General features: G+C 40.5%; 1 protein-coding gene across 10 annotated transcripts in view; it reads left to right on the plus strand.

Moving 5' to 3' along the window:
• The window catches only part of KLF12 (KLF transcription factor 12), a 448,097-nt gene that overhangs the window by 102,788 nt on the left and 321,946 nt on the right, over positions 1-23,363 (plus strand). For 9 of the 10 annotated variants that reach the window (XM_059721140.1, XM_059721315.1, XM_059721333.1 and 6 more), the window contains one exon: positions 6,701-6,764. The exons of the other annotated variant lie outside the window; for it this stretch is intronic. In XM_059721140.1, the coding sequence (XP_059577123.1) occupies positions 6,744-6,764 (21 nt within the window). In that variant the 5' untranslated portion in view covers positions 6,701-6,743. The remainder of the gene's footprint in view (positions 1-6,700; positions 6,765-23,363) is intronic. 10 annotated transcript variants of the gene reach the window in all.

Here is a 23,363-nt window from a genome sequence, read left to right on the forward strand (position 1 = left end):
ATAGATCTGAGCCATCCTGCAAAGTCTTTGTAAACATTGATTTTGTGGTAAATAGCTTTATCTTTATTAGGAACAGGATTTAGCAACACACACTCACAGCTTGTGGGGAGAACAACAACCCACCACCAACAAACCACAGCCACAGGACATCAGGGGGGAAAGACCGGACTGTTTCATTGCTGGCCCCTTAAAGGTACATTCCATATACTACAGAACTGAGTACTTTGCAAAAAGCATGAAAGATTAATTGGGCCAGAGAGGGGCAGCAGTGTGTTGACAAAAGGGAGCATGACTGTTGGACAACTATTTTGACTAAAGGCCTCTGAAGCTGGTGAAGTGTATATGGAAACTCGCCGGCATCTGAGGAAGCACATGCTACCTTTAAAATAAAGGAAATGATATAAGTGATTCATAAGTTTGGCTATGGCCAAACTTGGAGTTTGCTCTCTAGAGGAAAGAGTTATTAAGACCTTCAGTGAAGGACTTAATGCTTTGGTTAAATATAGGCATATAACTAGTCTCCCAATTGAAATCATTAGTGACTACCTTGGGATTCAGAACATGCTGTGTGCTTTGCTATGTTGGGAATCTTCATTACCTGTACTTTTTCTGCCCTTTCAGTCCCTGAAGGTGAAAATCTCCCCTCTTCAGGTTCCCTTCCACCTGTTTCTCTGCCTTCCAGTGCAAATGGATGATGGTGGGGGAGAATTGGATGTAGTGAACTCTGCATTCCCTCCCTTCATTTATCAGCTAGCACAGAAGTTGTAATTTGATGCCTTTGTACACCAAAAAATTACTCTTCCCCCATTCCTGTTCCCAATTCCCGAGCTCTTGAAGCATGGTAGCAGCAGTAGGGAATTCGGTTTCTGAAAGAGCACCTCTTGTGGTTCTCCGAGGGTTCTATAGTTGAAGCACCAGTAATTGCTCAGTGATGTATTAAAAGGTACAGTCTAGTGCTAATTCATCTCCTTTGTAAGAGAAATAATCCCATTACTTTGAATACTCCTCCCAGTGCCTCTTTCAGAGGTTCATTAAGTAACTTGATTAGCAATTTTCACATGTGGTTTCCTTTTCCCCTTGAGGGAAAATATATGAGTTGGTTTACAAGTTATATTTTTATTTCTCTGTCCTCAACTCTGTATTTTTTATTGAAGACAAAGCCAAAGAAATGCATCTTGGGTTTACAATGGAATGTGATGAAGTCTGAGTCACTTCTGAGATGGTGCAGGAATTCCTACTGCCATCCTAGATGGGCCTCCAAAAAAACTAACTTCTGCTCAAATGAGCTTCACCTGTGGACAGCTACTTATCTCCCCTGTGCCCTGGGGGCTGAAAGAGGTCACCAGGGAACCTGGTTTTCTCTGATAAGAAAACAAACCTAATTTTCAGATTTAAAAACATAACTGAAAATACACATTTTTATCTATCTATCTATCTATCTATCTATCTATCTATCTATCTATCTATCTATCTATCTATCTATCTATCTATCTATTAGTGGTATTTCATTTTAATCATGGAAAACTGGATTTTGGGTTAATATTTTTTATTAGAAAATCGGGGATATTTTCTATCAGAGAAAACCAGGATGCCTGGAGATCACTATGCCTCTGGGGCTAGATCACTGCGTAGTCAAGATAAGGGCTGACATTTAGAATTTTATTTTATTGAATGGGAAGCCAGAGACTGTAAGATAGATCTAAAAAGCTCATTTTAGTTTTTGATGAGAAGGTGCACGTCGATGTCATGAACTAGTTGAACTTCTCTAAGGCCTGAATTTTTGTGCCTAGGCAGTTGGCATTTTCTCTGGTTTAGCTGGGAGGTAATGGATTAATGTTATTAAAGGTAGGTCAGTTTCCATCAGGATGGTACTGAGTCTCTTTGCCAACTGAAGATGGTAGATGTTCCATGTAGGTATTACTATGTGAGAATTTAGCATCAGCCAGGAACACAAACCCAATCCTAAATTGTGGAGTGGATTGATCAGTTGTGGGTATGCACCTTCAATTGAAGGAAGCAGCTTTGTATCAGTGTACTGTTTAAAATACTTTTTACTTGTAACCTTGAGCCTCGTTCTGGTTCTGCTTCAACGAACTGTTCATCTAAGCCTTCTGATAGGCGTATGTTTGTAAGCTGAGTTGTGTGTTAAGAGTATCTGTGTAAATCAGTAAGAGTGGGACTTAACAGGGGAAATCCTGTAACTGTGCTTATTAGTTCTTCTAAATGGTTTGATATTAAAAAAACCCTCTGTACTTTATAAAGTTCACTTTCATTTTTTCTGTATGTGTTGCATTTAGATGAATAAATGTTCATGGTTTTATATTTTTAAGCATATTTTATACATGAAGACAAAAAGTTCAATTTACTACTTAAAAGTAAAGCAGTCATTCACAATAGGCCTGCTAAAACCTGGATGAATAGATTCTCTATAAAATCCAGGATGCGTTTCAGATGATAACATATTTAACAAAGGGGATATGATTTGGATTTGCTAAAGGGAAGTGGTTTGACTTTTTTTTTTAAATACCTATGATTTTTCATAGGTCAGTGATTTTTCATAGGTATTTCAAAGTGGTTTTGGGGAGAATTTGCAGCTACTCAGCATCAGTGAGAATCAGGTCAGAGAATGATGGGTTACTAGATGATGGGAAATTGCAAATAAACATCCAGCCCTTCATCTTCAGTTGAAATTCAAGCCTACATCTTGATGGCTCTCCTATAGCCTACATCAACTGAGCTTGATAGCAGTTATCCACAACACATCACAACTGATGGTATTTGTCACCTTTATTGGCAATCCCATTAGGCAGGCCAAGAACTGACTAGGCCCCAGATAATTAATTCCCCACTTACCCTAAACTGTGTGGATTGGTGCACAACAATGAAGCAGTGTTTAGGAAAACCAGTATTGCTAGTGTTTCTATTGTTGGTTGAGGACTTGGGCCACTAGGAAATTGTTTAGGAGCTTAAGCATATAAAAGGTGTGGGAAGAAGACTGGCATGAGTCTAAAAGTGGAAAAGAGCTAACAATTCAAAGCTTAGTAAATTGACTAAATATGCATAGGGGAATTTATAAGCAACACCAATCATTCATCATTGTTAATGAAGTAGCCTTTTTACCAGGAGGGCCTTTGTACATTATTTAATAATGTAAAACAAGTGCAGCTATGATTGTGAGATTGCTGCATGTTAGCAGTTTTGAAAAACATCTCCCTCTCTGTTTTCTTTATTACCCTAGCCACAGTGAACTAATAGGACTTTGAGTATTCACGGATAATGTGAAGCCAAGTTGCACTTTAGGATGTGTGTGTGAAGAAATAACCAATGAAAAATGTGGAGAAGTGAAACAGTTACAAGTCACAGGAGGTTTTACTTTGAGAGACAACCCATGAGGCTTTTGAAGGCTGTTACATTTAATTTAAAAGGATTTTGTGACATAGTCATTTCTCGTTTAGGTTAGATAACCATACCATATAAATGTATACAGAGAAAATGGGTTGAATTGTCCAGTATTTAGATATTAGCATAGCATGAGACTGCTGAAAGATGTCTTCTTCCAGAGTGTAGTTCCAAAAAAAACCAAAACAAACCATCGATAGCATCAGTGCTTGCTAGCTAAGTTTTATGCCAAAGAAAATTTGCTTCATGAAATGGAAATTTAGAAGCAATTCAAATAAAACCAAGAGAGATTAAACAAAAAGACAGTCTCCAAGATGCATCAAAGATGAGGCAGAGTCAACAGTGGGTAGAACACTCCAAGCTTACAAGATTGAATTACATTTAATGAGGTCAGAGTTTCTAGGGAATCTGCAACCTCTTGTGAATTGTATGTGAAATGTTACTTTAGAGCCCAAGTTTATTTTTAATAACATATTGGTTTAAATGTGAATAATAATAAGTGATATAGTAGAATGTTAGCAGGTTTTATTAATGTTCACTGACTTTGCATCTTTTCCAGAGTCTTTTATTGTTTTGAAGATAAAGGGCTGCTTGGTCTGTTTAAATTTGAGAGCTTTGTTACAGTATGTCTAGCAGTAATACAGGACTGGGTTAAGGTTTTAAAATGAGCAGGTGATGCTCTGTCAGTTGGAGAGAGAAACTCATTTTGAAAAAAAACAAAGTTGTAGCAGATTGTTTATAATAGCTCCCTGACAACAGACTTACATTCTTGAGTTCACACAGTTTACATTATTAAAGTAGATATATGTAAGTAGAATTTGCTCCCAGATATATGCACATATTCTGGCAAGATGTTTAAGGCACACTGTCAAGTAATTTAAGGCAACAGTTTTGGCCTCTTCTGAATTTTTTTAAGGCTTTGCAAAAGTTGGAATACAGGATCTTTATAATCTTTTTAAGTTGCAGAAGCAAGCAGAAAGGTTATCTTTAAAACTGTCTCTGTCTTAACTTTTTTCCATAGCTTACTAATGAAGTATAATCAAAATTAGGTGTGTACATAAAAAAAATACTGATTTGAATTATTTATTTTATTACGCTCTGTATATTCATATTTTGTCAACGTACTAATGAGTGAGTGTACTGGCAAGATTTTTTTACCCCAACAGCAAATATTAATCAGATCTTGCAGAGTATTTTTGGAAAACAATTTTAAAATCAAAATAATGAATATTTGAACTGACAACCTGCTCCAGAGTTATCTGATCTTGCAATATGAATGTCTCTAGTTCAATCAAAGCAGCTCAAATTTAGAAGGATCAAGCAGCTGCTCAAAAATTGAATTCACAGGAACTAGAAACTAAAATATTAACAAAGAACCTTGAGACCTTTCCCGCTATAGATTCATTGGGTTACTGGTTCAGAAGCAAAGCATGATTCAACAATAATGCAGCATTGTTGCAAAAAAAGCTAAAAACATAGCTGATGTATGAACAAGAATATCATATTAAAGTCATGAAAAGTGATTATATTTAGTACATATTGTTGAGGTCTCAAGTAAAGTTCAGTTTAGGCACTATAGTTTAGGGGTCATATAGACAATTTAGAGATAATCCAAAGGAGAAACAAAAATCATTAGAAGTCTATAAAACATGATGTGTGAGGAAACATTGGAAGAATTGGGATTATTTAGTCTAGGGAAGATAACACTGAAGAGGGTAACAATCTTCAAATACAGAGTGTTGTAAGGAAGTGGATAGGGATAAATTTTTTTCTGTGTTCATCAAAGACGGGGCAAAATAGTTTGCATAAACTGGAATGGAAGAGATTTATGTTAGATATAAGTAATGACTTTTAAGTAGAAGGGTAGTCAAGCACTAGTACAGATTATTAAGAAGGTGGCAGAATCTCCTTCATTGGAAGTTTTTTACTTTAAACAGGGATGATTCTACCTTGCCTGGATGATTTATTGAGTCCCTCCCAGTCCTGTTTTTCTGTGATTCTGTATGTGTCTCTGTTATGTTCATCCAGCTGTATTTAAATTGTTGGAAAATCTCATCGTTATTTTAATATCCATTTCTGTATCGAGGAAACCTCGAAATCAAGGCCAGTTGTCGCCTTGGGTCCTCCACGATCCACTGGCTGGAAAATTGGCTCCGGGGTCGGACCCAGAGGGTAGTAATTGATGGAAGTCACTCATCGTGGTGTCCTGTGACCAGTGGGGTCCCCCAGGGCTCTGTCCCTGGACCCATACTGTTCAACATCTTCATTAATGATATGGACACTGGAGTCAGAAGTGGACTGGCCAAGTTCGCAGATGACACCAAACTTTGGGGCAAAGCATCCACACCAGAAGACAGGCGGATGATCCAGGCTGACCTGGACAGGCTCAGCAAGTGGACGGACGAGAATCTGATGGTGTTCAACGCCGATAAATGCAAGGTTCTCCACCTTGGGGAAAAAAACCCCGCAGCATCCTTATAGGCTTGGCAGTGCTATGTTGGCTAGCACTATGGAAGAAAGAGACTTGGGGGTCATCATTGACCACAAGATGAACATGAGCCTGCAATGCGATGCTGCGGCTAGTAAAGCGACCAAAACGCTGGCTTGCATCCATAGATGCTTCTCAAGCAAATCCCGGGACGTCATTCCCTGTACTCGGCCTTAGTGAGGCTGCAGCTGGAGTACTGCGTCCAGTTTTGGGCTCCACAATTCAAAAAGGATGTGGAGAAGCTTGAGAGAGTCCAGAGAAGAGCAACGCGCATGATCAGAGGTCAGGGAAGCAGACCCTACGATGACAGGCTGAGAGCCCTGGGGCTCTTTAGCCTGGAAAAGCGCAGGCTCAGGGGTGATCTGATGGCCACCTACAAGTTTATCAGGGGTGACCACCAGTATCTGGGGGAACATTTGTTCACCAGAGCGCCCCAAGGGATGACGAGGTCAAATGGTCACAAACTACTACAAGATCGTTTCAGGCTGGACATAAGGAAGAATTTCTTTACTGTCCGAGCCCCCAAGGTCTGGAACAGCCTGCCACCGGAGGTTGTTCAAGCGCCTTCACTGAACACCTTCAAGATGAAACTGGATGCTTATCTTGCTGGGATCCTATGACCCCAGCTGACTTCCTGCCCTTTGGGCAGGGGGCTGGATTCGATGATCTTCTGAGGTCCCTTCCAGCCCTAATGTCTATGAAATCTATGAAATATGTGAATTTTTGCTTAAGTATACAGTAGTAACTGGGTAATGAAGATTAAAAACTGCAGACCTTGTTGTTAATTTAATAATTGTTGATTTTTCTTTTCAGGCTTGAAGTGCATCTAGGAACGAATGGATGACTGAGTATTCATATGAAGAGGAAAGCCATAAAAGTTTGTTGAAAATTTTACAACAATGTGCATTATACATATTACTGTTATTATCAAGAATTTATAATGTATAACAATGAATTTTAGCTGAAATAATATTCTGGAGTTCAACTGTTGGATTGGCTGTCAGACAAGAGTTCCATTGGCGAATGATTAATGTATACAGGGTATAATTCAACATTTTCCAACATATTCTTTTTAAAAACTGAGTTTTCAAGTGGGAGCATAGAAGGCTAAAGGAAATATGAAGGTGGGAATTCTTATTTTTATTTGGAAAATGTAGTTTGACTAAATGACATGCTGACATTAATTTCATGCAATTCCATTGAAGGAAGAGGGACTAAATAAGATTATACGACATAGTATTTCTTCTTTATGTGTACAAGGTTGAGCTGATTTTATCAAATGGTGGATATCTTCCATTAAAGATGCTTGTTATGCAGCTCAATGCGTTTCTGGATGGCACTTGCCTGACACAGTGATAAAAGCAAAAAACAAACCAAATAGAATAGTAGTTATTAATAAGTACCTTGGTGCTTTTTTTTAATCTTCCTCTGGAGTGTCACACATTAAGGGTGAGTTGGATGTTTCTACTGCATCAGTTTCTTGTGATGGTTATAAGAGGTCAGGATCTGGTTGACTTCGTTGCTTCATTGTGGTCAATTTTGTTGCCTTATAAAATGATGAATTTAAGTAGATTTTGGAATCTGCCTGTTGTTTTATTTAATTGCAGATCACTGTAGACTTTTGGCTAGGGTCCTCCTCTAATGAACTTCCAGCGAGTGCTGCTCAAAGGAGGCTGTTTGTTCCTCTCTGTCCTCATGAGAGCAAAAGCATTGTAATGGTGAATTCAGTGGGCAGAATGATGCAGTGCAGTTACTCATTTAAGGAGGACTTTCTGAAAGATCTGCTGGTGACTGACAAGAAGGGATATTTCATAGTGAAAAGCCAATTTAAGCAAAGATTTCCTTATCGTTCTTATGCACCCCAATTACAGAAAACTAAGCTTTCCCCAAAAGTGCAGTATCGGTGGGAGGCAAGAGCTTTCAGTCTCTTCATTCTTGCAAGACTGTTCTCCATGGTAACCAGACCTGTCATTTCTCTCATAATGTCATTAGGATAAGAATGATTATTTACTTGGGTGATATTTTGATTGTAGCAGAACTGAATGGTTCAAGATGTCTTAGTTTGGCAGAAATCCATTTGGAGTTTTTAATAGATATAAAGAAAAATCTATTCTGCCCCATCTCTGGTTAAACTTTCAAGCAAGTACAGTAGGTAGAATGGTTCTGATTATAAATGTGTCATGGCTGAAGAAAAAAAAAGTCATAATAATTGGAGTCAAGATCAAGGGCCTGTTAAGTACAGACATGGGCTAGCTGACATTGCAAGTTTCCAATTTAGTCAAAGAAAACAAGTAAGATTTGTGTACTGTCTCTCAGTTGTACCTCCATGTCTACTCTCTGCTAACAGGGACTGGCTGTTAGAATGGAGCTCACTTAACTAGGGAGCAAGAGTTTCCTTGTTGTAGGTCTTTTGCCTAGATGTGGTGGAAGAAAAAAATAGGGTTGTTAGAAACCGCTCTCAAGTAATTTTACGTGTTTCAGGCATACAGTGAATACATGCCTGGTAAATAGGCTGGTGAGCCTCTTTTGGTTGCAAGAAGGTGCATGAGAGCTAGCAAAGACCCCATTTTTATCTGTAAACTGCTGGCTGTTGTTCTGGAAAGCTCTCAGTATGTTCTAGACAAATGAGATGTGCGCATCTTTGATCTGCCAGGTCTGTTCAGAATAACAGTATTATAGTGTCTCATTCCATACTGATTTAGGAGGAACCAAGTCAGATTAGATGACTGTGCTAGACATTAGAATTAGGAAGTTACATCAAGGCAGAAAATACAATCTTAAGGTTTATCACATTCTTGGAACAGAGAAGGTAATAACCATCATCCTGAAGAGAGGCAGAAACTTGTATTGCAGATACTAGCTGGAACGCTGGATATTAGTGGGGAGCTTAAGGATTCTTATCATTGTTAATTGTCATGAGAGTGAAATTTTCCTAAGTTTTCTAGGAAAGAATGCAGTGGAGAAAGATGCATTGTAAATCATCTGCCTGTGTCCCCAATTCCTTTTCCTTCTCCTCTTTCTGATTAACTTTCATGAGTTAGGGCAGGTCATGAGGAACTTTAGAACATAGTGACTTCTATTTGTCCAGGCCACAGTTCTGCTCCCTTAGACAGTTCCGATGACATCTCCCAGTAGTCTTAAGATCTATGATCAAGATCTGCTCAGACAAGAGGGTGGAGGTAGTGAAGTATTCCTGATTTACTATATGTTTTCTGTTGAGCAAGCTCTGTATTAAGAGCAATTATTATGGAGCAGAGATGGCAGACAGTAGAGATGCAGATGTCAGCTATTGTCACCATTAAAATTTGGGGGTGAATTATTTGTTCTGTTGAGTTCAGAGGGGTTAATATTTCACCTAAACCTCTGTTTTGGCTTCTTGTTTCTTTCTGCATTACTGAGAAGTGGGGAATTAGTGTGTTAATCAAGACTGCTTTGATAGCCAAGCCACTTAAGCCCAAATATAACCTCTGTTGGGAACATTAACATTCTGCTATATCTTTAGCATAGCAACATAAAGAAATTCTGTTGCATCATCAGAATTTTTTACACTAGAATATTTTCTTTTTGTTTTGTCTCACACCACAATATACTATATTGATTAATGTAAAACAACTTTGAGCTGCTTCATGGGAAAGAAACTGATTTATAAGATTGGGTGGTGGGATTGTGTAATGGTACAGATGGAAATATAGCTAAAGTTGTAGTTAAGTTGTAGTTAAAGTTTTCCGTGAGTAGGAGAAAATATAAACATTGAAACCAGTCTTATAGCAAGGGACAAAGAGGGAAGTAAGTAGATTCACAGGATCAATTGGAAAGGATAAAAGTTGAAAACAAAATGCAACAGAAGTCAAACAGTCATGCAGGTGCAGATTTATCTATCAATTTATATATGTTCCTTTTCACTATGATACATGAGCAATAACAAATGTAACATAATGTAAATATGTAACATTATGTTGAATTAAGTGGTACCAGGATTTCATACCATAAATTCTATAAAGAGATTTAAAAGATAAAATCAGAAATACTGTATAAAGCTGATTAAATTCAGTTACCCAGAATTTAAGGTACTTAAAGGGTTCAGCTTAAAGTCTGGTTATCCACACATGCTCTAAGATGCGAAGATGTTTGTGTAGGGTTTTTCGTTTTCATATGTGCAGTATCATTGCCGCACGGTTAGTGCCTGGCAATGCTACTGCGTGGTAACAATGAGGTATGGCACAGTAGCTTGTTGCTACTGCGCCATAGTGTCTTGTGAAGACACACTCAGAGGCTGTACAGAGACTATAGTCTGATGATTTGTCACCATTCATTATGCATGCAAACATTGAGGAAAAAAACACTGTAAGAAATGACCACAGAAAAATAATTGAGGTTCAGAGAGATATCAGGACAGTTAACTCTCCCTGATTTAATTTGGTATGCAACATTTATCTGGATCAGTCCATTAAAGAGCAGAAATGTAATTGCTCTGTATTTAGATACCATGTGTGTAGAAGACAACAGTCAATACTCAGTTTGTCGGTTATTATCTAACATTTAATAGCTGTTGGAGTACAACCATAGGTATACAGCTTATCGCTGAGTGATCACTAAAAAAGTATAAATGCTGCACTGTGTAGACAAATGAGTGGGAATGGATTCTTCCCAAATCTGATTCTCAGATAAGAGAAAAGTAGTAGAAATTTTCTTTCTTTTCTTGCATCATGTGAAGGTCCTTGGAAGTATATACTGCCTCTTACTCTTTTCCCTTTTTCTGTTGCTATACATGTGAATGATGGGCTGCTGGAATAGCGTAAGCTCTGACAGATGGACATCCAGAACAGTGTAGCTTCTCTCTACTTAGTCACCATTGATTTATCCAGCTCAGGTCAAATGCGTATAGGGTGAGGCACATTTGGAACTGATCCTGATTGCTAAAAAATGGCTAGAGGCAGATCCAAAAATGATCTGCTCCAAGTAGTGACGGCAGTTAAGATGTCTGCCATGAGCATGTCACACTTTGATTACATTTGAACAGATTCCTTTTCCCCTTGCCATTGTACAATTAATGAATGATTTCTGGGAAGACTGCAGTGCTCCTGTTAGGCTTTCTTGCTAACAGCAGTATAAAACTAGTTCTGTACCAGGTCCTACCCCCTGTCCTGCTCCCCCATTTCTGCTCTACAGTTGCTTTCCTAGCCTAAATGATTTGTTGTTTACAGGTCTTTGTCTTGGCTTAGCTCCACTTATTTTCCAGCTATTTTGGTGTGTTTACTCAGTACTTCTCAACAGCTGGATTAGGGCGAGTGTCCAAAGCACACATGCATAAATACACATTAGAACAGTTAATCAAAGTCTAGTCCTAGAATTTTACTTTCTGACTGGTCTGTGAAGTGATCTTGTTAGACCAAGTGGGGGTGGGATTGTATACTTTTTGCCTTTTTTTTGTTTGGAACAGGGGGACAATTCCCAAACAGAGTTGTAACTATGTCATTCAAGGTATAAACTGATATCTCAGAAATCAGTATATTTGTTGAAGTGTAACTGCCCGAAGTGGAGCATGCTATACAATATATCTGTGGCCTTTGTGGAATTCTCAGACTTCTGGAGACAGTGGAGACGGGTGCAAAAATAAGCTGAGCTTTCCCTAGTTAAAGCACGATCTGTTGAAAAACCACAATACCTGCTTTAAAAAAACCTCTACTTCTCAGGGCGGCAGAGTGCAGAAATGCCTGAGGAGGATTTCTTTAGAATTGGGAGCAGCCTCTGTGGCTGAGTAGCCCAGCAAGACAGGTTGGCTTATGTAGGCCAGCAGCAAAAAAAATCCTTCCAGTTGGGAAAGGCCCATGATGTTTTATTTATGTTGCACAAATTTTGTAGTGGTTCTTAAAACCTGAATTTTGCCAAAAGTGCTCTTGAAAGGAAGAACAGAGAATCCCAAAAAATACCAAAGGTCAAATAATGCTTAGATCACATCTTCAGAAGAGAGGAAAAATGACTAAGCCACATTATGCAGTGGGGATCTTCTGAAAAGCTATTAATCAATGGGTAATTAATGTATAATTGATAGAATATGACCAGATAATTGAATACGGTTAATATTTGAGATTGCTTTCATTTCATAAAGTCTATAATATAGAAATAGTAAATACTATAAAATAGACGTCACTTTTTTGTCTGGGGCATTGCTCCATGAAATATAATTGTTTCTGATAATGAATCCCTGATATATGTGAAGGGAAAGTGTGTGTTTACTTCTGTGCCTGCATTCTTTTTTTAATAGTACTACAGGATCTGTTAAAACCAGGTGTAGCCAACCTGTGCCACAGGTGCCAGTGGCATGGACAACCACTGTGTGGCACACAGCAGACTGGAGAGGAGACAGACAATGGCAGATAGAGCAGGGTGTAGAAAGCTGAGCATCAGATCAGGCAGGGAGCACATGGCAGGAAGCAGAGAGCAGAGCAGCCCAGTTGGGGAGCAGCAAACAGAGCAGCAGATTGGAGGGGTAGGGAGAAGGTATTAGAATGGTACTTAAGGTGGGTCTGGGGTAATTTGTGGAACACCAGCCAGGAAGCTTGGACCCCACTTTGTTTAATCATTTTGCAAGTTAATAGGTGCATTTTTACTACTTTAGGCAGCACAGTGAATGTATCTTATGACAAAGGTTGTCTGCCACTTCCAAATATAAGACCTTGTTTTCAGTAGCTTATAACTTTGATAAGCTTAAAACATTCCAACTGAAACTCCTGTGCTTGGTTGTCTGCAAGGTGTCTCCTGGGAAAGCTCCACTTAAGAGTTTGGCTGTTTTTGACAATCAAGTGAGGAAAAACAGCTTGTGACCATCTAATTACAGACTGTTTCATAATGTATACACAAAAATGGGCTGGGTTAAGGTCTCTGTGCAACTTTCATTCTGACATTTGGTAATTTTTCAGTGTCTGAATTTTGTGACTTTTCATGTTCTTTGAATATGGGGGTTAGATGTAATATTCATTCTGTTAATATTTGTGAGTGGCAAATGTGCTAGTCCTATTTCAGACTTTTGGGAACATACAATTCCTACCTCAAAGAGCTGGCAGGATCAGCTTAGAACTGTGAGCAGCTCGTTAGCTAAAATATACCATGTTTCACAGACTTTGTATACTCAAAATTCTCTCTCTTTCTGGATGACAGTTTAGCTCCATCTTTCCTCCAATGTCTCAGCTGCCCTAACGCCCCACCTCCCTCAGGGCTGTACGTAATAAACACTGTTAACACAGAGTGTCATACATAGTTCAGTGTGGAGCCTGCTCATCTCACTAAGGACCCTGACAAACATTCATTTTAAAACATGAGATCCAATCTTCAGTCCCAATAATGATGTGTCCTACCATTTAACACATGTATGGCAGGATGTGCAATTTTACGATCACGGATTAATCCCAGTTGCACCATACTTGCTGGTGCAGGGGGAGCCCCAGCTCTTGAGCTCAGGCTTCCCTGGTACCAGCCACATGAAACCAGTTAGCTGATTGTCACTTGGGGCAGGGAACCAAACCAGTCCCCAGGCCCAGCCAACAGTCAGCTCTGCATGGTAGTGGGCTGTGGCAGCCAGATGTTGGGCTCCCTGTGCACCAGCAGCTACAAAACCATGTGTGTTGCCCCACTGGGCAGCTCATGGGGTTTTGATAGGTCCCAGCCATGCATCAGTTTAAGGCATGATAGAAACAAGCCACAAAGTTATTCCACATTATAAGGAATATAATTCTGTATCACACTTTATACTGGGTTTAAAATTATATCACTCTGTAAGCTGAGTTGCACATGTGTTTGGTTTACTATTTAAGGCATGATAAACCTGTTAATGGCATCTTAAATGTAATGTGTGTTGAGAGCCTAAATACAAGTTCAGTCAGAAGGTCCTTCCAGCTGTTGGAGGAGAGATTCAGTATTGCAATATTTATCTGCCCAGGGATATAAGCCAGTTTCAGAGCCCTGTGTTTTCCCCTTGGGCTAGGGGTAGAAGTTACACATAAACTGGTTTAAGTCATCAGAAACTGGTTTATACCTGTAACAAAACAGAAGTTCAGTGCACATAAAACTGTTTCAAAATCACAGAAACTGGTTTAAGATTAACCTGGCTGAATGTAGTGTCAGCCTTAAATGATTTGGGTCAAACTGGTTTATGAAATTTCTGTCCCAGACAGAAGTTCTGAACCATCCTGGTTCAAGTTAAATCACAGTCCCCCAGCATCCCAGTATGCTTTTCAGTCCTGGGCTGGTTTGTGCTGTCTGCTCCAGAAGGGTTGTGGGGTGGAAGGGAGGGAATACAGAAACTTCCCTTCACCCCTCCAAGGCAAACCCTGGCTGGGGTCAGGGAGTGGATTAAATGTCCCTTCTCCCAAGTACAGCTGCTCTGCGCTTCTAAAAACTTACTGCTGGCTGCAACTGTGGACTACAAATCCCAGAGGCACCTGGAAGCAGGAAGAGAAAGTAATGAGCAACCCTGCAGAGTCCTGCCGCTGTAATTGTAGACTGCAAATCCCAGAGACCTGGGGGGCAGCAGGAAGAGGAAGCAGACACACAGCCCATGCTGGCTATGTGCCAGAGAACCATGCTGTAGTGCCCCCTGGCTTTTGGCCTGAGCCACATAAGGTATGTGGCTGCATTTCCTGAATCAAAAGTGAATGTGTGTCCAGTTGTTTCTCAAGTTTAATTTCTGCAGTTTAGACTAACCTGCAAAGACTGAATCAATTCAGCCTTAGGTTTTTTTTTGAATGTCTGAACTTAGCTTTGAAGTCTAGAATAAGTTGTAATACTCTATTAAACACAGACCAGTATGACACGTCTTAAAGGTATGTCTGGACTTGTCTATAGTTTACCCAATGACATGTTAACTTTGTAGCCAATCTCATACTTATATATTCTATATAGTTCTATAGAACTATATATATACTATATAGTTCCCTTCACACTAAGGATGTCCTGATTTTGGTATGACATAAGAGCCTTATATCTGCATTAGGGGTGCACCGACAGAGATTTGTGGGGCTGATACTGATAGCCAATTTTTAAGGAGGCTTATCAGCTGGTACCAATCTGATTTCTGATACAGATGCATGCATCTGGTAAATTGGTTGTGGTGGAAGGAAAGGGTGGAGGGAAGGGGTGTGGGGAGGATACCCTCTGCGGTGATGGAGGAGTGCGGCTACTGTTGGGGCAGCTGCTACTCACCCGAGGTGGGGTGGGGCATGGGACAGAGATGAGGCTTGTTTAGGGGGTGCAGGGAGGTAGGGGCAGCCTCTGCTGTTGCACACACCCTGCTGCTTCTCCACTGTAGCATATTCTTGTGGGAATAAAAGAATGTTCACTTAACTCGTTTTGTTTTTTATTTTTAAAACTGCTAAATAAGAATTATATTAATGCTAATAATGACTACATTTTTACTACCCTGGAAAGATGAACTAGACTGCTTTTTTCCTAAGCTGTTTGATAAGGTCATTTCAGTCTACATGCTTGCCAGTTTTTGACACAACATTCCAATATATCTAATGAAAAAAAGGTTTAAGGTCAATTTCTCAGGTTTTTAGTATTTCATAGGCTCCTAAGAAAGTATTTCCAGGAAGATAAATTCTATTTAGTTTTAGTATGCATTGTCTAGCAATGAAAATCAGTGATTTAATGCTACCTGTTCCTAAAATAGTCTATTTAGTCAATCAGGATTCAGATGTCTGAATAAATATACCAATACTTCTATAACTGAAATGTTCAATGCTTCCTGTCAGAGAAATACATAAGCAATTATATTTTAAGTTTAATCTTCATTCTCTTGATGAGATGGAGCACTAAAACATGTTTACAGTTGCACACTGCCTTGGTGATTAATATATGTTGAACTAAAACTTGAAATAGTATATACAATCTCATTATTGCTTTCCCTTTGGATCCAAACTGATGATAAGCATTTATTGTTGGAAATTAACTGCTTTTGGATACTAGTACTTTTGACATAGTGCATAGAGAATAAGATCACACAATCACAATTTGTTCCAAAGCATACCATAATTTGATGCAGTTCAATAACTGTCATATAAGAAGATGTCAGTCATTTTACAACAGATATCCATGGTTTAAAACCTGAATCATGTTTGTACTGTCTTGTAGTAGGTGCTGTATTTCCTTATCCCAAGGACACATGTCTTAAAGGAAGAGGAAGCTCATAGTATTAATCTAAATCTAGACTACACTTATGCTTCTTACACTGTATTTCCTATATGCTTCTGAAAATTCATTAAACTGCAGGGCTGGTGGTGGGTCAGAGAAGGTCAAGTTTTCTTCTGAGAGCCTGTCACCTCATATTGATCTGCCAGTTATTTGTTTCAGTTTGGTTTGACACTAGTCTACTACAGCTGTGGTTTAGCTGTGATGGACATCGAGCATTACTAGGATGTAAACAGAAGCTTTAACTTTCAAACTTTACTTGTAAACATGAAGTGGAGCTCTGTATGTAGTCCAAAATAATGCACATACACATGCGCACATACATTAGCATCACAAAATTTAAATATTCATAAATTATAAGATAATTGGTGACAACTGTCAATCCTCCTGGATCATGGTGTATGCATGAGGGCCACCCAGACCTTCGATGCATATAGATTCATAGATTGCTAGGCGCCGGAAAGGATCTTGCAGATCATCGGGTCCAGCTCTTCTCTCCCCTGCTCTAGGCAGGATGACATCTGGGGTCAAGCTAGGTGATTGTCTAGTCTTCTCTTGAAAACCTCCAGGGTAGGTGACTGCACCACCTCTGGAGGGAGTTTATTCCACAATCTGGACACCGTGACTGTGAAGGAGTTTTTCCTGGTATTAAGCCTAAAGCGGCCTTCCAGAAGTTTGCATCCATTGTCCATTGATTCCATTGGTCACTTAGCTCCTGATGCACTCCTCTGATATAGCAGTAAGCTGCTATCAAATCCCCTCTCAACCCTCTCTTCTTTAAGCTAAAGAGGCCCAGGTCCCTCAGCCTTTCCTCGTATGGCTTGCCTTGCAAGTCCCTGATCATGCGTGTGACTCTTTTCTGGACCCTGTCAAGAGCAGACTGAGTCCAGATGTTTGGTGCCTCCATGGCTGTAGTTGTATAAGTGTCTGGGAATCAAACCCAAGTCTGCTGTGTGGTAGACAAGGATTCTATCACTGAACCACAGGGGACTCCTGTCATCAGATAATTAAATAATTCCTATTATTCGTCACCTTCATTTTTATTTTTCCAGCTTCAGTAGAAACTGTCCCCAACACAATTGATTACTAGACTGTACTACTTTGAAAACTATGTGGACTTGGGTTTGGAGGATTATTGTTTAAGGAGGAGATCCTTTGGATAATCCCCCATTTAGTTTAGGAATAGGGGACTGCCTGGCTTCTAAAATTAAAATGAACCCAGATGTTTTATTAATTTCAATGGAACTGAGCTGATATTTGTTGAACTACTCTTTGGAGATTTATATAATGGATGAGGTGTAGGAGCTCCAGGCTTCGTGACAGTGGAGTTTATTTTTTCATAGTGGTAAAACAAGTGAATTGCCTTAATAACTTGCTATCTGCAGGAAGCAAAGACCTATTTTTTAAGGCAAAAACAGTTTAAAAGATGGCGCATACAATCTTGTTCTAGTGTAGAGCAAACCAAACCCTGCCTTTGATTCAGCTGGATTCCTTAACTGGCTTCTATGATTTAATAAAGATTCTTTAAGCAGTTTGAGGATGAATAGTGATATTAGATCTGTCTGTTAATGAGGAGTAGATCTATATATAATATTTACTCGTAATTCTGTGGCTGGGCAGCATAAGCAGATATGAGAATTTGGGCCCCAGTGGCCACATCCAGATGTATAGGAGTGGGCACTTGCAGCAGCACAAGTACTAGTGGCACAAATTTGTCCCACTACTTTGTGCTGTAGTGTACATTCCTGCACGTGTGCCTTGGTGAGGGACAAATTGTTCCGCTTTGGGCAAAATGCCTTTTTCCTGCTCCTCCTGGCTCCCGGTGTGCTGGAGCAGCTGAGGCACAAATGAAATAGTAGAGACACTCTGGTCAGCAGCCAGAGCAACTCCTGGAGGACCAAGCCTTCATTTGTTCTGGCGCATGCTATTTTAGTGTGCACCATGTCACTTTTTTTCCTGGCATTTAGTTTTGGGAAGTCTTGGTAGCAAATTTTGCCCCTGTGCTTCAGGTTTGCAGCACGGGGCATGTTTTAATGTTCTAGGCATGCAGTTCGCAGCACTACAGAGAGGTTTGCAGTGCTGCAAAGGGGTTTGTGGTGCCACAAACCACATGTGCCTGCATGTCTGGATGCAGGCAGTGTGTTTAAACCCCATGCAAATCATACACCAGGTTAAACGGTTAGTTCCTAATTTTATCTAGTATGGTAAGAACCTAAAACTTGCTGGATTCTGTACAGCAAATATTTAAAACCTAATGACTACACTGAAGTGGAGGTGAGGGTGGATGTGGTGACTGAATGTTATGGTGTTTGTGATGGGAGAGAATTTAGGTCTTAACTGACCAGTATTTTAATCATTTCAGCCCACCTACATTTTCCACCTTGGTTGGGCAAACATGAATCCTCTACAGCATGGAAACTGGGGGATCAGAAACATACAGTGCAAAAAAACCATTAATAATGCCTGGCGGCTCTTATACAGAACTTTTGAATTGCATCCTCAGCCTCAAGCAGGTGTTGGCTGTCCTGTGTATAACTTAGCTGATTGTTGGTCCATTGCCAATAGTTTGTGCTGATAAGGGCTATTTTGCACTTCTTCCTGAGTGAAAAGGTTTATCTTTGGATATTAGGTACTTCCAGATTGACAATACTTTCAATTATTCCATACTGTATATCTGGCATGGGGATTGAGAATCCTTTTGAACTGTTTCTGGGGTTGCTACTAATACCATTTATAGAGATATTTTCATATAATTTTTTTTTGGGGGGTGTTATAAGAAACTAAATGAATTATTTGCTAGCTACTGACCCCCTCAATCCTAATTCATCTATTTTTTACCCATAAAAAAATAAAACATTGCTCCTGGAACTTTGTGACTGTGTCACTATTGTAGTTGGGGATAGTCTCTGGTCCAGTGGGCACAGATAACATAGGCAGCTTGGAGACATTAAACCCCCTTGCCATCCTCAAATGGCACTTTAAATTAAACTTGGTGAACTCCTGTGCTGAGCCCAGCATACCCCTAGAAGAGGCATCGCATTAGTTGGACCCAGCTTGCCCAGCATCTGTATAGATGGGGCACTTTAGTGGGGCTTTTTTGGTGCTTTTATTTATCTAATAGCTGATTGACTCAGCTTTAGATAAAAGCACGAAAAAGTCCCACTAAAGCACCCCATCTATACAGACACTGGAGCTGGGTTGAACTACTGTGCTGCTACTTTCGGTACAGCACAGGGGTTTTTTTTGCTTTATTTTTTTTATTTTTTGTTGAAGGTTTGTATGTAGCCATAGATTCTTTTTAGTGGTTTCAGTGGTGACTGAAGGTGCACAGTTTCTTTGCTAGAATATCATGGGTTGCATTTGATTCTCAGTTGCACTGTGTAGAATTACCCAGTTGTGTATCATTACTGTGGATTTAGATGCAGGTAGCTGACTGAGGCATGTGTCTTCCACATTTGAGCATTTTATTTTTACTGGAATCTCATTTGGCTGGATTTCTAGTCAACTAGTTACTTCTTTGTGATGATTTTACTTATAATAGGTTTATTTCAGTGATGAGCATGGCAAACAATGCAACTGGAGGGTACTTCTTATCGTTTATCAAAATAAGAACTAATCACTGCTGTTTGTAGGAGTTAACTCATCTGGCACTTTTGCAGAATTGGGTACCATTGAAGCTTTTTCTAATGAAAATCTGGACTGTTATCAAAAAGCAAAAGTAAAAAAAATGGCATTCTTCTACTAATGCTTTATAATTCTATGTGGGAATATATAGACAAAAAAAAAAAAAAAAATCACACCAGGCAGATGGGATTTAAAATGTCTTTAACTGTTCTTTAATACAACACTATAATCCCAAATAAAATCTGACAAGGGCAAATGAAGAAAGAAATCATTTATTGTACATTTAAGCAAATTTTATACCTGCCATTGCCATCTGTGGTTATTAAAAATTAGAACTCGAAACCATTGTAAAAAATCCTAAAATAAAGATCTATAGTTGTAGGATTCAGATGAAATAATCGTATATCTGCATTGAGCTCCAAAAGGTCAGTTCTTACTAATTTTTGATTCACATGATATACATATTTAAATATCTATTCAGTAATATTTAATTTTGTGCTATGGTACTGCAGTGCAATGTGAAAACCAAATAAATGGCAGGCTAAGATAATCATACCAGTACTAAGGTGGTTTTGGTCTAAATGTGAATTATTTATAATTTAGAATTTGAGTTTTTATTGGCCATTTATTGGGAAAGAGTTTTGCTCACATATGTGGTTAAGAAATTTTAAATGTATTATGATGCCTGAGTTCTTAACAAACTTTCAAGAAAGAAACTTTACTTAGTACACTAAAGAAGTGAAATGTAAGAACCAAACATTTTAGATGTTTTTTAAAAAGGGCCTAGTGCCCCAATCCCAATGGGTTAACTAGGTACCTAAGTGTACTGAAGCAGAATTTAGGCACCTACATTGCCTAAAATGATCTAGCATGCCCACACAGCAGCAGTCAGTTACATGTTGCTCTAGAAAGTTTCCTAGATTTCCTAACTTGGGGTGCCGTGTGTGGGCTGCCTCGTGTTTGCTGCAGCATGTGTGAGGAGGACCTTAATCTGAGGAGCTAGGTCCCTATCTCCTAAATTAGCTCTGTTGAACTCCAGGTATAAGGTCAAGAAGTGTCCAAGTTCCAGATCAATCCTCTGGAAGGCCAAAAGCAGTCAATGTGCCCAGAGTAGACTGTCTACATAACAACAGCATTGCCTTTGGTAAAAGGAGCAGCAGCCAGGATCGCTGTCTTACAAAAGCATGACTAGAGGAGGAGAAAGTGGTAATGGTGGCATTGACTGCATTTTGCATTAGAGCCAAGTGATTAGAACACACATACAGAAAGTGAAAGACCTACTTCTAGTTCCTTCTTAGCCTGAGGAGACTCAGTGCTCAGGATTGTGCCCTAATTACAAGGTTGTTAGCTAGAGTAGGTGTTTAGGGTTACCATACGTCCGGATTTTCCCAGACATATCCTCTTTTTCGGCCTCTTGTCCTCCGTCTGGGCAGGTTTTTTAAAATGCAAGCAAATGTTTGGGTTTTTGCTTTTCCTCTGTTTTTGCTTGGGGCTAGGGGTAATGGGGAAGCAAACTGGCTGTCAGGAGATCACGTATTCTCCATATGGGCCCTGGCAGCTTCTGGAAGGTGTGTGTGTGTGTGTGTGTGTGTCTGTGTGCAGGCAAGCTGCTTGGGCAGCAGGAGTGGAAGGGAGATGGGGCTGTGGGTCAGAAGTGCAGGGCATCAGCAGCTCTAGGAGGCAAGGGGCTGCAGGTTGGGAATGAGGGGCACCTGCGGGGGGGGGCAGGGGGCCATGACTTAGGGGGGAGCAGGGAGCTGTGGATTGGGAATGAGGAGCACCAGCAAAGCTGGGGGATGGGAAAAAGGCTTTGGGTTGGGAGTGAGGGGCACTGGCAGGGCTGAGGGGGCAGAGGGATGCGGGTCGCAAGTGAGGGGCACCAGGGGGAGCAGGAAGTTGCGGGTTGAGAGTGAGGGGCACCAGCCAGCAGGGCTGGGGGGCAGGGGGCATATCACTGCTCCCCCACACAATCATATACCCCTTCCTACCACAGGTGTCCTCTTTTTTGAAATTGGAAATATGGAAACCCTAGTGTTGGTACCCTCTTCTATCCCTGTTGAAATGAAGCCCCTGTACAACCAAGAATGCAAGTATCATGGATCCACAAAAATAGTAAGCAAGAAGGGCTAGGGACAGACATTACATATAAACTGGTTTAAGTGATCAGAAACTAGTTTAAACCTATAACAGAACAGATGTTCAGTGCACATAAACTAGTTTGAAAATGGCTGAAGCCCATTTGAGATAAACCTGGTTGAATGTAGTATCAGACTTCAGTGATTTGGCTCAAACTGGTTTATGCAATGTCTGTCCCAGACCCCTTCCTGGTTAAGATAAACCACACACTCCCAGCATCCCGGCATGCTCTCTGGGCTGGGCTGGGCTCTCTGTTCCACAGCAAGGCTAGCCTCTCCCCACTGTTCCCTGGCAGAGACTTGTAGACACAGCAGGGTCTGCTGGCTTCCCCCTACCACTCCCCCCACTCCCCCTGCTTGCAGCTTAAGCAGGAATCCCCTGCTCCCTCCCTCCTATCTCCCACAGCACGGACCCTAGCCCCACAGCCCCTAGGCATGTGGTATGCTAGGTAATGCTGACAGGTGTTTGCATGTGTCTCTTTCCAATTTCACTGGGACAGGCACACAGAACACTGACTGCTTAGGGCTGTCTGGAGCTAATCAACAGGTCAGCCATTGATTAAACTGTTTAAGAAGATCTTGAAGTAATGGAGATAGCCTATTTTTTTGCTGTTGAGGTGATAATCACTGTTATCACCTCCCTGCTGGCTTGTTCGCCTGTCATTTTGCTGCAGACAGTATAAAGAATCAAGGAGAGGGAGATTGAAAAGCTCTGTATCATCAACAGACACATTCACTGCAAACCCCCACACCCCTTGCCTCAGAGTGCTAGCAGGGAGCTGGGGTATGGCAACACTCCTGCCCCTTGAGCAGCCAGCAGGGAAAAGCCTGGGACCATGTGGGCAAACCTCCCTAATCAGAAGTCCTGTGGGGGTCCGGCCACATGTTCCTTCAGCTGTGCTGCCTGGCTTCTAGCCTGAGCTGCTGCAGGCATGTGTCTGAATTTCCTTAGTCCAGAGAGAATGTCTGTCCAGTTACAGACTGTTTCAGCCTAGTCAGATTAGACTAACCTGCAAAGATTGAATCAATCCAGTCTCAGGCTTTTTGAATGTCTTTCCCTAGCCAAGGAGACTTTCTCTGTAGGTAGATTTGTTAACTCAGCTGGGAAGGGGCAGTTATGTTCAAGCCCGTGCTTGGTGGAGTGTTTATTTATGTTACCTTAGACTAGGGGTTGGCAGATGTAGACCGGGGTTTGCCACTGTGGGCCATTGTTTGCAACCCAGCCCCCACTACAGGCTACATTTCTTCTCCCTTGTTGATCAGTAGATGCAACGAAGGGAATAGATAAAAGCAGTTGTTGACACCCTGAGGATGCATCTGCTTGAGCAGAGAATAAACTGAACACAGCAGGCAATAGGAGCCTGGGGGTGCCCAGATTCCTATGTTGTGGCTGGAACATGCTGCTGAGTCCATCAGCTGCCAGGGGACAGCCTGTGGTCCATAGGCCCCTGCTTAAGATGGTCAGTGGAAAAAGAAATGGTATTAGGAGTGGGGACTGAAATTTAGGTATCCCAGTTCCTGAGCTTGTGCTC

This window comes from Alligator mississippiensis, chromosome 1, assembly GCF_030867095.1.
Source record: "Alligator mississippiensis isolate rAllMis1 chromosome 1, rAllMis1, whole genome shotgun sequence".
Lineage (NCBI taxonomy): Eukaryota > Metazoa > Chordata > Crocodylia > Alligatoridae > Alligator > Alligator mississippiensis.